The following is a 13,512-nucleotide window of genomic DNA, read 5'->3' on the forward strand; positions in this document are numbered from 1 at the left end:
GCGGCCTTATCCATTAATTAATCCTTTTGACTTTCCTATCTAAACAAAAGTCAACGACTGAAGATGCACGCAAATGAGTCAATCTCAGTAAACATGCTATAGATGAGCTCCTACCTTGCAGCATCTATTAATTAATCCCTTTGACTATACTGTCCAAACAAAAGTCAACAACTGAAGATCTACGCAAATGAGTCCATCTCAGTAAACATGCTATAAATGAGCTCCCACATTGCAGCATCTCTCTCGGAAATCGATCACGATGAAGAGCGCCGTTATTGCTTGCTTCCTCTGCTTGCTACTCTCTACTGGGTTTACTTCCCCCTCCAACGCCGGCGACACGTTAACGCCACGACGGCCCATCTCCGACGATGGAAGTACCTTGACCTCGGACGGCGGCAGGTTCCAATTGGGCTTCTTTAGCCCCGTCGCCGGTTCCCCCGACCGCTACATCGGCATTTGGTACAACATCTCCGCCCGCACCGTCGTATGGGTCGCCAACCGCGGCAGACCGATCACCGGCCGCTCCGGCCACCTCTCCATGTCGGAAAACGGAAGTCTCCTCCTCACCGACGGAAGAAGCTCCACCATCTACTGGTCCTCGAGCTCGCCGGCTTTGGTGGAACCCGAAGCGCGACTCCTGGAGAGCGGTAACTTCGTCGTCATGGAGAACGGAAGCGACCCCAGCAGCTCAGCCGCGTGGCAGAGCTTCGACCACCCTACTGACACGCTCCTCCCAGGGATGAAGCTTGGGTGGAACCTCAGCAGCGGACTGAACCGCAACCTCACCTCGTGGGCGACCTCCAGCGATCCGTCTCCAGGAGACTACGTGGCGGGCATCGACGTGGCCGGCGTACCCCAGCTGTTGGTGTGGTCCGGGACGCAGCAGATCTGGCGCGGCGGCCCGTGGAACGGCATCCGCTTCAGCGGCAGCCCGGCGATGAGGCCGGACAACGCCCTAACTCTGCATTACCAGTTCACATCAAACTCCGACGAGACCGTCTACTGGTTCTACCTGGAAAGCTCCACCCTCTTGTCGAGATTAGTCCTCAACGAAAGGGGCCTCCTCGAGCGATTCTTCTGGTACGACATCGGACAACTCTGGGTGTCCCTCGGCGCCTCGCCCAACGCCAGCAGGAACCCGTGCAACAAGCGAGTGTCCTCCTGCGGCGCCAACGGCGTCTGCAGCCCCCATGCGCCGACCTGCACGTGCCTCCAGGGGTTTCGCCCCAAGAATCGGCGAACCTGGGAAGACGGGTGCGAGAGAGAGCTCCCGGAGGCCGACTGCCGGAGCAGGACCGACACCTTTGTCATGATGAACAACACCAAGCTTCCGGACACGTCAAAGGCGACGGCAAACCGGAGCACGGCGAGTCTGGACATGTGCAGGGACTGGTGCTTGACGAACTGCTCTTGCACTGCTTATGCCGCTTCTAACCTCAGCAGCAATGTCAGTGGATGCCTGATCTGGACATCGGACCTCTACGATCTCACGCTATACGACAACGAAGATCCAGGACAGGATCTCTATGTTCGACAAGTAGAATCAAGACCTTTGAACAAAGGTATTTCTTCAGTCCCTCCATTGCTTACCTTCCACTGTTCCTTTCAGTCTTTTATCTCTAGTTTTTTCAGGATTATCGACCAATTCTCTCCTCCGGAGAGCATCAGCATTGATCATTGTTTCAGTAATACTCGTGGCTTTTCTCCTTTCACTTTTGTCGTGCTGGATTTGGAGAAGAAAGAAGAGAAGTAAACATGACCACTTGTTCTTGTTTAATTGGTTTTATTTCAGTCTTTCAGGATGCGAAGGTAACACTTATTTCATATTTTACATTATGATAGGTCTGTATTGTGATGAGGAAGAGACTGAAGGAAAGGACTTGGATTTGCCGTTATTTGATTTGAACACGATTGCTGAAGCGACTAACAACTTCTCGGTGAACAATAAGCTTGGCCAAGGGGGGTTTGGGCCTGTATATAAGGTATCATGTAGTTGTACAACTGTATGAATTGAGCATCAATTTGATTGGCATGGATTACAGGGGAGGCTGGTTGAAGGACAAGAAATAGCTGTGAAAAGGCTATCCAAAACATCATCGCAAGGCGTCGACGAGTTTAAGAATGAGGTCATGCTGATTGCTAAGTTGCAACATCGAAATCTCGTTCGACTTCTTGGTTGTTGCATTCAAGGAGGAGAAAGGATCTTGGTCTATGAGTACATGCCCAATGGAAGCTTGGATGCTTTTCTATTTGGTTGGATTATACCTTCTGTTTTTCCCCCTCTCCTATTTGGTTCATATTAATGTTATTCCGAATTTGTATGCAGATGAAGCTAAAAGGGCATTGTTGGATTGGAAAAAGTGTCGAAACATTATACTTGGGATTGCTCGAGGACTTCTTTACCTTCATCAAGATTCTAGACTTAGAATTATTCATAGAGACCTAAAAGCTAGTAATGTTCTTCTTGATAAAGAACTGATGCCCAAAATATCAGATTTTGGTATGGCGAGGATTTTTGGAGGAGAGGATACAGAAGCAAATACGAGGAGAGTTGTTGGAACATAGTAAGTTCTTTCACTTTGATCATTGTCTAGATCATTTGAACATTTATTAATTATTTTTGCATTGATTGATATAGTGGTTACATGTCACCTGAATATGCAATGGATGGAATCTTTTCGGTTAAGTCGGATGTATTTAGTTTCGGAGTTTTGCTACTTGAGATCATAACCGGTAGGAAGAATCGAGGAGTTTATCACTCTACCCTACAATTAAATCTTCTTGGCCATGTATGTGTTACAAATATTTACTCAAGTAGCTAGAATTCGTTGTTTGATCAATACATATAAGTCTAACTTCATTTTTTTCCCTTCAGATATGGAGTTTATGGAAAGAAGGTAAAGTTATGGAATTAGTTAACCAATCTATTGATCATTCATCATCGGCAGCTGAGATTCTTCATTGCATAAAAATTGCTCTTTTATGTGTTCAAGAGCGACCCGGAGATAGACCGACAATGTATTCAGTATTGAAAATGTTAGATAACGATAATATTGTAGAAATTGAACCTAGTCAACCTGGATTCATCGACTTTAGAGGCCCCCTTGATCAGACTAATTCATCAATAAGAGAACAAGATTTGTCACTCAACTATGCTTCTATGACAATGCCACAAGGTCGATAGAATGAAATACATTTTAGTAGTATGAAATGTAAATGTTTTAGACTCTTCAGGTTTAGTATATGTGAATTTTGTAGAAAAATTATGTTCCTAGTTCTATATAGTGAGCAACCTTACACTCTTATGTTCTCTTTTACTGTCTTATTATGTGGGTCTAAACATATGTCTAAAAATGTTTGCAAATACATTTTAGAAGACACTTGCTAAATGAAAGAGCTCTCGATTGATAGAACAGTTCCAAGCAATGAATCGAGTGTTAGATTATATAATTAGAATTATTTATTTATAACCTTGAGGGCAATTTAGTCTTTTATCTTTTTAATTTAGACTTTAGGTTTTCTAATAATTTACTATATAAGACTTTGTACTCTTTATTTACTTACAACCCTTTTTTTGGATTCATTAATAAAGATGACTATTTTTCTTTGGCATCAATTTCTACATGGTATCAGAGCCTTCATCTCTATGTTTTTGATAATTAGATTGAAGAGTTGTTAATTCACTATATTAGATTCATCAACTGTACAGTTTTGATTGAGTTTTTTTTGGTTTCGCAATACTTGGTTTTGTTTGGTGTTCGGTTATTCGTGAACATAATTTGTTCTATCATCATGAGTGGTCGCATAGAAGATTTGCTTCAATTGATCAGTGTCCAATTGGATGGAAAAAATTATTCGTATTGAGGATAAGTTATGAAAAAAATTTTGCGAGGAAAATCTATGTGGGGATATGTTTTAGGTGTGCGAATTCAACCTACGGACATTAATGCTGATGATTATGCAAAGTCGTTGGATGCTTGGGAGACCGATAATGCGAAGATTATTACATGGATCAATAATTCTGTTACAACCCATTGGTGCTCAGTTGGCCAAGTACGAGACAGTCAAAGAGGTTTGGGATCATCTGGCAAGATTATATACGCAGTCTAACTTTGCCAAACAATATCAATTAGAAGCAGATATACGTGCACTTCAGCAACAAGATATGGGGATCCAAGATTTTTATTCTGCCATGTCGAAACTATGGGACCAGTTAGCACTCACAGAATCCTCAGAATTACGAGCATTCCCAGCTTATGTCACTCGTAGAGAAGAGTAACGTCTGGTCCAATTCTTGATGGCTCTTTGTGATGACTTTGAAGAATTGCGTGGAATAATTTTATATCATAGTCCTCTCCCTTCCGTTAATTCAATAGTACATGAATTGCTAGCTGAGGGGATTCGTCTTAAGTCTCAGGTTGATAAGAGGACTGTTACACCATCTACGCCATCTATTTTTGCAACACCACAGCAATCTATGCCGCATAATCAAAGTAGGTCAACTTCGAAGGTTTCTAGTGATGAGTGTGCTTATTGCAAAGAAAAAGGGCATTGGAAGTCTCAATGTCCATTATTGTTGAATAAAGGTAAACTACCACAGCAACAAAAACGACCATCACAACAACAATATCAGTAGCAATGACCTCAATAGCCACCATTGCTACATCAGAATGCTTCATGAAAATATAGTAATCAACCACAACAGCTGCCAAATGAACTATCTCAGTTTAGTAATGCAGTTGTTGCCCCCTCTTTAGATCCTTATATGCTTGAGCAGTTTCAACAATTCCTTGCTTCACAACCCTCTGCCATGTCTGCTTCTTCTCATATAGGTTTGTCATCCTCCAGTACATCAAGTATATCTTCCTCTTTATGGATCTTAGATTCTGGAGCCTCTCATCATATGTCACCTAACTTATCATCTTTTATCTCCTTATCTTCTAATTCATCTTTATCAGTTATGACGGCTGATGGTACTCCAATGTCATTATTAGGTGTTGGTTTTGTTGTTACAACTTGCTTGTCTCTTCCTGATGTCTATTATATTCCTAGTCTAACACTTAATCTTATTTCTGTTAGTCAATTGTCTAAGTCTGAATATTTAATATATTTTTCTTTGTCCAATTGTTATGTGCAAGACCCGCGATCTCAGAAGGTGATTGGGATAGGCCGTAGACAAGGGGGACTCTATGTTTTGGATAAGCTTCAAGTACCAGATGTTGCAACTTCTAGTGTCGATTTATCATCTTTCTGATTGAGTTGTTCTTCTTTTGATTTTTACTTGTGGCATACTCGTCTAGTTCATATTTCAGCCTCTCATTTACAATGTTTAGCTTCGTTTGGAGTATTAGGAACTTTAAAAAGTCATGATATTTCAGATTGTAGTAGTTGTAAACTGGTAACATTTTCTGCATTACCTTTTAATAAAAGTCTATCTTTTTCTCCTAATCATTTTGATCTTATTCATTCTGATGTATGAGGGTCTTCTCCTGTTACTACAAAAGAAGGATCAAGATATTATGTTTCTTCATTGCACTCGTTATACTTGGATTTATCTTATGAAACATAGATCTTATTATCTTATTGATACGGTTGGTAATGGAGGGGCCCATGAGGAAAGGGTTAGAAAAGTCAAGGCCATATGGCGGTCAAAAGTCAAGAGGACGTGGTGGTCAATAGTCAAGGTGATGCGGCAGTCAATGGACAAGCTGACGGGGCGGTTAAAGGCAAGCAGGTGTGATAGTTAGAGGTCAGGCAGGCTGGTCGATCAAGGGGGAAAAGCAGTCGGAAGACGTCAGGCGGAACACAAGTCATGGGTCGGCATCGGCAGGGTTGTCCAGAGGAAGTCCGAGCTACAGGCCTGTGATTCATAGGACTGGAGGCACACGTTACGGGTTGGCATCGGCAGGGCTGTCCAGAGGAAGTCCGAGCTACAGGCCTGTGATTCAAAGAACTGGAAGTATAGGCCAATGGGTCGGAAGCGGCAGAGCTGATCAGAAGCATCCCGAGCTACAGACCTGCGGTTGAGGGCCGGGAAGTACAAAGCGCAGGATGCAAGTCGGGATCGGCAGAGCTAAGCAGAGGCAACTCGAACTACAGACCCGCGGTTGAGGGCCAGGAAATACAAAGCGCAGGATGTAGGTGGAAGATCAGCGTAGCTGTGTCTAGACAGCTAGGGCTGCAGGTTTGCGAGTTGGAGGCCCGGAAATGCGAACTATGGGTGCAGGCCGGTGCAGGACACAATGGATCAGAAGAGCTAAGTAGCACGGGTGCGGAGAATCTCAACGGTCCGTCGAGGAGAGTCATTACATATCAACAATGCAGGCAAAAGCGGAGGTTCCTAAAACGAAAAGATGCCCTCCTAACCAGTAGTAGCCTGCCAACTGTCTCCCACTACAAGACAAAACCCATGTGCGAAGGCGGAGGTTCCTAAACAGAAAGATATTTGCACGACAAATAGCAGCATGACAGGTGTCCGGAAGGAGGCGACAAAGTCCAGAGTCTAACGTTTTTTGACAGGATGGCAGGTTCCAAAAAGGGGAGGCATAAAAGGCGAGAAATCCCTTGTATGCAGGTACGGGCACACACTCTCTCGCCACTTTTTTTTCCACAACTGTTTTCCTTCTTCTTCTCTCTGTTCTTTCTGGGGAAAAAGGACCTGACTTGAGCGTCGGAGGGCCTGATCCGGGGACTTTTTCCCTGGGTTTCGGTCTCTAACGTGAAGGGGGAGATTGTCTGAGTGTGTGCAGGGTCCTGCAGCAGCGTCAGCCACCCGTGGGAGCCGAATCATCTTCTACGACCTTCCGTTAACCATCGGGACACCTCGACCAGCCTCCGTCCGACTCAGCCTCCGGACGGGATCAAATTTGGCGCCGTCTGTGGGAAGCACAACAGCCTGATCCGGAGCGTGAAGATGGAGGACTCTGGTCGAAGTTCCAGCAGGAGGATTAACGTCACCATGACCGCGGGGGAGTACGAGCTCTTCAAGGAGGTCAGGAAGCAGGCCGCCTCTGAAAAACAAGGAACGGTTTCACGACCTCGCTTGGCGCCCGAAGTATCCAGAGAGCCAGCTCCTGCCTCCGATAGGGGCTCAAAGAGGAAGCAGCAGGAAGAACTCCCTCGTACTTCATTTCGGGAGCCTCGCCGCAACTATCATCGAGCCGAACCCCGTGAGCACAGTCCAAAGAAAGAGGAGCCGTCGGCGTCAGTGGCGGAGAGCTCTCTACATCCACCTCGGGATTCAGGAAAGGGAAAAGCTATAATCCCTGCCAGAGATCTGCCTGAAGATCCGGATGACAAGGTACCCTTCTCGGCTCAGATCCTGAGGGAAAGCCTGCCCAAGGGATATCGAGCCCCGAACATTGGAGAATACGATGGGAGCAAGGACTCGGAAGAGCACCTGAGGAAGTTCAAAAACGCGGCCATCTTGTACCAATACAGCGATGCTGTCAAATGCCGAGTATTCCTACACACCCTGTCCGGGTCGTCGCAGAAGTGGTTCGACGGATTGCCCCCGGAGTCCATCAATTGCTTCATGGATTTCAAAACGGTCTTCCTACGCCGTTTCGCCAGTAGTCGTAAGTATCAAAAAACCGATCACTGCCTTTTTGCTCTCAAGCAGGATTCGACCGAGCCCTTGCGGAGCTACATCAATCGGTTCAGTCAGGTGGCCAATGACGTCCCCTCCGCCACCTCAGAAATATTGATGAGTGCCTTCTCCCACGGATTGCGAGAAGGGGAATTCTTCAGAGACCTCATCAAAAACCCCGCCCGGAGTTTTGATGACATGGTGGAAAAAGCTTCTTGCTACATCAAGGTGGAAGAAGCGCAGGCCGCTAGGAGGAAAGCCGAAAAGACGGTGGCCCCAGGCAACCGACCTGAAAGGAGAACACCGCAGCCAGCTCAACCCTTCCAGCGAGGTCAACCCAGGCCTGCCCCTCAACCTGCCCAGGGAATTAGACCAGCGCCGCGAGTTGCCGCCGTACACGCGCCCAGGCCTGGACCAAGGGGAGTGCCGTATTGCACATATCATCGGTCCAGGACGCATGATCTCAGTAACTGCTTCCAATTCGCTCGTGACTCAAGGCGAGCTGCAGAGCAGGGCTTGCCTCCCCCGGCGTTGGCGCCCCAAATACAGAGGATGGACGAAGAACGGGCTGCAGCTGGGCGCGCTCGACAGACCCGACCCAACCTAGCCGACCCATCTAGCCAAGCTGGCCTCGGGGAAGATCGAGGAGATGCTGGAGAACTGGAGAACCGAGGCAACGCTGCCGTGCGAGAGATCGGTATGATCTCAGGAGGACCCACTGAAGGAGACTCAGGCCGAGCCCATAAGTCACACGTTCGGCGGCTGTATGTGGGAGCCGTGGGATGCAGACACGAGCAGGCCTCCGGCCCTGTTATTAGCTTTGGGCCTCAAGACCTGGAGGGTCTAGAACTGCCCCACGACGATGCCCTCATAATCAAGGCCGTTATTGCTAATAGCCGAGTGGCTCGGGTCTTTGTGGATACTGGGAGCTCGGTCAACATTTTATTCAAAGCGGCGTTCGAGGAGATGCAGATCGACGCCGCTGAGCTCCAACCTGTAACCACTTCCTTGTATGGGTTCACAGGTAACGAAGTTAAACCCATGGGTCAGATCAAGCTGGCCATCTCCATGGGCACTGAGCCATTGGTGCGCACCCGGAGGAGCACCTTCATCGTGGTGGATTCCCCTTCCTCCTATAACGTCATCCTGGGAAGGCCAGCCCTGCATGAGTTCCGAGCTGCTGTCTCCACCTATCATCAAAAGATCAAATTCCCGGTTGGCGAGCAGGTCGGAGAAGTAAGGGGAGAGCAGAGGGTGTCTCGAAGCTGCTACATCGATATGGTCCGGGTGGAGGCGCGCAAGAGCCGGCGGACTCAGGATGGCGGTGTACATGCCATCCAGGAGGAGCCTCTGCCTATTGCTGAGGAGCCTGTCTCCTGCGAAGATATTCAGTTGTATCCTGACAGAGCTGAGAGCATCACTCGCATTGCTAGTGACCTGTCGCCGGAGCTGAAGTCGGAGCTGATGAACTGCCCGGGGTCAAACCAGAAGTAGCTGAGCACAAGCTGCATACTATACCCGAGGCCAAGTCAGTCAAGCAGAAGAAGAGAAACTTCTCCGCCGACCAAAATAAGATTATCCGGGCTGAAGTGGATCAGCTCAGGAAGGCAGGACATGTTCGAGAGGTGCAATTCCCGTCCTGGCTTTCCAACGTCGTATTGGTGAAGAAGCCCAACAACAAGTGGAGGGTGTGCATAGACTTTCGCGACCTCAACAAAGCCACCCCCAAAGATTGTTACCCACTCCCGCGGATCGATCAGGTGGTGGATTCAACTGCTGGCTGTGAAAGGATATGCATGATGGACGCTTATCAGGGATACCATCAGATACCCCTGGCTAAGGAGGATCAGGAGAAGGTTAGTTTCATAACAGCTGATGGTACTTTCTGCTATACTGTCATGCCGTTTGGGCTAAGGAACGCTGGAGCTACCTACCAAAGGATGATGGATAAGGTTTTTCGGAGTCAGATCGGGCGAAACGTAGAAGTCTATGTTGATGATATCCTGATCAAGTCCCCCCTGGCGTCCAGTCTGATAAAAGATGTAGAAGAAACCTGTGGGACTCTGAGGCAATATGGGGTAAAGCTGAATCCCCTGAAATGTCTGTTCGGGGCCAGAGGAGGGAAGTTTCTGGGCTACTTGGTGACTGAACGAGGGATAGAAGCCAATCCTGAGAAGGTTCAAACACTTCGTGACATGCAGATCCCTCAGAATCTGAAGGAAACACAGAAGCTGGTCGGCCGGATAACAGCACTATCCCGATTTATCTCTAGATCTGCAGATCGAGCGGCGCCCTTCTTCAAAGTGCTCAGGAAGGCAGCCAAGTTTCAGTGGACGGAGGAGTGCACACAGGCCTTGGAGGAGCTAAAACAATACCTGGAATCCTTACCGTCGCTGTTTAAGCCTGTTGTGGGAGAGCCTCTTTGGGTCTACTTGTCAGCTACCCCTGAGACCGTGGGGGCTGTGCTGGTTAAGGAGCAGGACAATGTACAACGGCCAGTGTAGTTTTTCAGTCATCTATTGAAGGGGGCTGAGTCTCGGTATACGGCCCTAGAAAAGTTGGTTTACGGACTTGTTCTAATGGCTCGGCGCCTCCGACCGTATTTTCTGGCGCATCCCATCACCGTCCTGACAAACAGTACTATGGGCCGAGCTCTCACCAAGGTGGAGGTAGCGGGTCGGCTTATCAAATGGGCGACCGAGCTAGGGGAATATGATATACAGTATCAGCCCCGAACCGCGATCAAAGCACAGGCTCTGGCGGATTTCTTGACAGAAGTTTATCAAGCAGACTCGGAGGAGGTCTGGAAGATTTATGTAGATGGGTCAGCTACCCACCGGGGAAGTGGTGTAGGCGCGCTTCTGATATCTCCGCAGGGAGATATTATGCAGCTGGCTGTACGGCTAAATTTTAGAGCTACTAACAATGAGGCAGAGTATGAAGCCCTATTGGCGGGTCTGCAAGCAGCTCGGCATGTGGGGGCAAGCAAAGTCGTAATATACTCAGATTCACAGCTAGTAACTCAGCAGGTGGTCGGGCATTTCGAAGCAAACAATGAAAAGATGCAAGTTTACAAGGAAGCCTATGAGAAGATGAGAAAAGATTTTAAAGAGGTCACAGTCACCAAGATTCCCAGGGCTGAAAACGAAAGAGCGGATGAGCTAGCTAAAATGGCCAGCTCCCTGACTACTTGGGTACTGGACAGATCTATAGCACAGACCTTCCTTATAGCTCAGATTGATCTGTAAAATAACCTAGGAGGAGTAATTGATTGGAGGGCGCCCATAATAAATTTCCTCCAGCAGGGATTTGTACCCGCCGACCTAGAAGAGGCACGTATGCTCAGGAGACAGACCCATTCTTATATTATGATTGGAGAACAACTGTATAAAAGGTCTTTCTCCAGACCTCTGCTCAAGTGCCTAAACATGGAAGACGCAGACCAGGCCTTGCGGGAGATACACTTGGGGTGCTGTGGCAATCATGCAGGTGGAAGAACGTTAGCTCGGAAAGTACTATTGGCTGGGTATTTCTGGCCTACCTTGCAGAGGGATTCACAGAAGCTGGTGAATACTTGTTTGTCGTGCCAAAGGTACCAGAACCTAACGCACCGACCTACAGAGCTGCTAAGAACTTCTACAGTGTCTTGCCCATTTGACCAGTGGGGTATGGACATCGTAGGATCGTTCCCGATGGCTACGGGGCAAAGACGTTTCTTGCTGGTGGAAGTAGATTACTTCTCTAAGTGGGTGGAAGCGGAAGCTCTGGCCAGAATCACCGAAGATGCGGTGATCCAGTTCTTATGAAAAAATATCTTTTGCAGGTTCGGCTTGCCTCACAAATTAGTGTCAGACAATGGCAGACAATTTCAAGGGCGCAAAATACAAAAGTGGTGCAAGGGGTTCGGAATAACTCAGACCTTCACTTCGGTGGCTCATCCACAAAGCAATGGTCAGACGGAGGTAGTCAATCGAGAAATAGTGCGGGGGCTCAAAGTCAAGCTGGATCACACGAGAGGCAGTTGGGTGGACGAGCTGCCGAGCATTTTGTGGGCCTATCGTACGACACCCCGAGAAAGTACAGGTCTGACACCTTTCCATTTAGTATATGACAATGAAGCAGTGGTACCTCTGGAGGTCGGGATACCGTCTGTGAGAAGAATGATGTATGACGAAGGGAACGCAGAGCGACGGCTGGCTGAGCTAGATTTCGTCAATGAAATCCGCGAACAAACAGCTGCCAGGTTGGAGGCCTATAGACAGAGAATGAGGCAAAACTATAATAGAAGGGTGATCCCTCATTTCTTCGGAGAAGGAGACCTAGTCTGGAAGCAGGTGAAGCCCTTGGGGGAAGTGACGAAGCTAGCACCACAATGGGACGGACCATATAAAGTCATCAAGAAGCTGGCATCAGGGGCCTATTATTTGCAAGACGCTCAGGGAAGGAAGCTAGAGCGACCTTGGAGTGCTAACTACCTACGGCCCTATCGGGTGTGAGGGATATCGACCCCGTTGCTGTAAGCCAGGGCAGCCGAGGGGGCTAGAGATAGCATGGTAGTCAAGCCAAAACTCGAAGATACGTATGTACATGTAAAAATTTCATCGGATTAAGAAGTTGATACAGATCATTTGAAAGGAGCAAAAATATCATCTGGAAAGCCTTGAATGATTTGATGGCGATCCAAAAAGTCTGCGGGGGGGATGGAGCTCAAGAAGCCCTGCGCGTGCAACTGACGGATAACCCCGGCCGCCGTGTATGGTATGGTCGCAGAGAAGCGTGCCCCAGCCTGGGACAAAAATTCGGGGGAGGTCAGGTAGGACATTCGACTTCGTAGGCAACGGTCCTCCTCTCCTTCTTGATAGACGGTCAAGGCGGTGGATACTCCCGACAGAGCCGCTCGAGACTGGGATAGTTCTGCCTTCAGAGCCCTCAGTTCAGCTGCCTGAGTCTCCAGTTGGGCTGCCTGCACCTCCAATCTCTCGCCCCTCTCCTGCAGAAGAGTATCCTTGGACTGTAGTTCCTGAGCCTGATAGGCTAGTTGTTGCTGATACCCCGCCTCAGATGCAGCTCTCTCCTCTCTCACAGCTCGGAGCTCATTTTTGACCTGCGTCAGGGATCGCCTTTGCCGGTCGGTCTGATTAATTAAGGCTTGGATTTCTGCTCGCAAAGCATAGCTGGCTTGGGCAGGGTCATTCAGCTGCAGCTCTAATTCGGAGACTCTCTCCCGGAGTTCTTTGCTCTTATGATGGAGGGTGTGGAAGGATTGGTTCAGCACCAAAGATTCTGCATGAGTCTGGATGGAAGACATAACCCTCAGCTAAGACAAGACAATACCCAGTATAAGGTGAAGAGTACTTACTTTAGCCCAGGACTTCGAAAACATGTCCATCTGGACTAATGGAGGCGAGTCACCCATTTGATCCATACTCTCCGCCCACAAATTGCCGAGGTAGCCTTTCATCATCAAAAGACTCGTGGGGGCGTCAGGCCGCCGAGCTAGAGCAGCTTCAGAGGGGATGGTGGTCCTGTAACGATGGCGGGCGGAGGAGGAAGGTTGAGAAGGGCCGGCGTCAGCACCAGGAGGAGCAGGAGGTTGTTCGGCAACGGGCTCTGTTGGCGCAGGGTTTTGATGATTGCCTGAGCTGTATTCCTTTGCAGTGCTAGGGGCAGAGCGGAACGCAGCAGGTCGTCCCCTGTAGGGGTTGGGAGAGGCTGCCAGATGAAAGAAGCAAAAATGAAGAGGGAAGTGATGTCATAGCCAGTCACGACGGCAGCAAGGGGCAATGTGGTAGTATAAGGAGCAGAATCAAACGTTGATGAAGTCGGACCTGCTCTTCGGCGCCGTCTGTAAAGCAGGGGCTGGTTATCAGAGTCAGAATCATCAGAGTGAGGCCGACCCTGTGAAGAGGCTGTCGCAGCCCTGT

General features: G+C 48.4%; 1 protein-coding gene across 1 annotated transcript; it reads left to right on the forward strand.

Annotated features, from left to right (window-relative positions):
• The first annotated feature begins 259 nt into the window (after nt 1–259).
• On the forward strand, nt 260–3,184 carry LOC122019148 (G-type lectin S-receptor-like serine/threonine-protein kinase At4g27290). The gene is made up of 7 exons (XM_042576645.1): nt 260–1,562; nt 1,633–1,749; nt 1,843–1,982; nt 2,043–2,253; nt 2,327–2,564; nt 2,639–2,789; nt 2,876–3,184. The coding sequence occupies exons 1-7, from the start codon at nt 260–262 to the stop codon at nt 3,182–3,184; spliced, it is 2,469 nt and encodes an 822-aa protein (XP_042432579.1).
• The last annotated feature ends 10,328 nt before the right edge of the window (nt 3,185–13,512 follow it).

The sequence above is a fragment of the Zingiber officinale genome, chromosome 9A (assembly GCF_018446385.1).
Source record: "Zingiber officinale cultivar Zhangliang chromosome 9A, Zo_v1.1, whole genome shotgun sequence".
Taxonomy (NCBI): domain Eukaryota; kingdom Viridiplantae; phylum Streptophyta; class Magnoliopsida; order Zingiberales; family Zingiberaceae; genus Zingiber; species Zingiber officinale.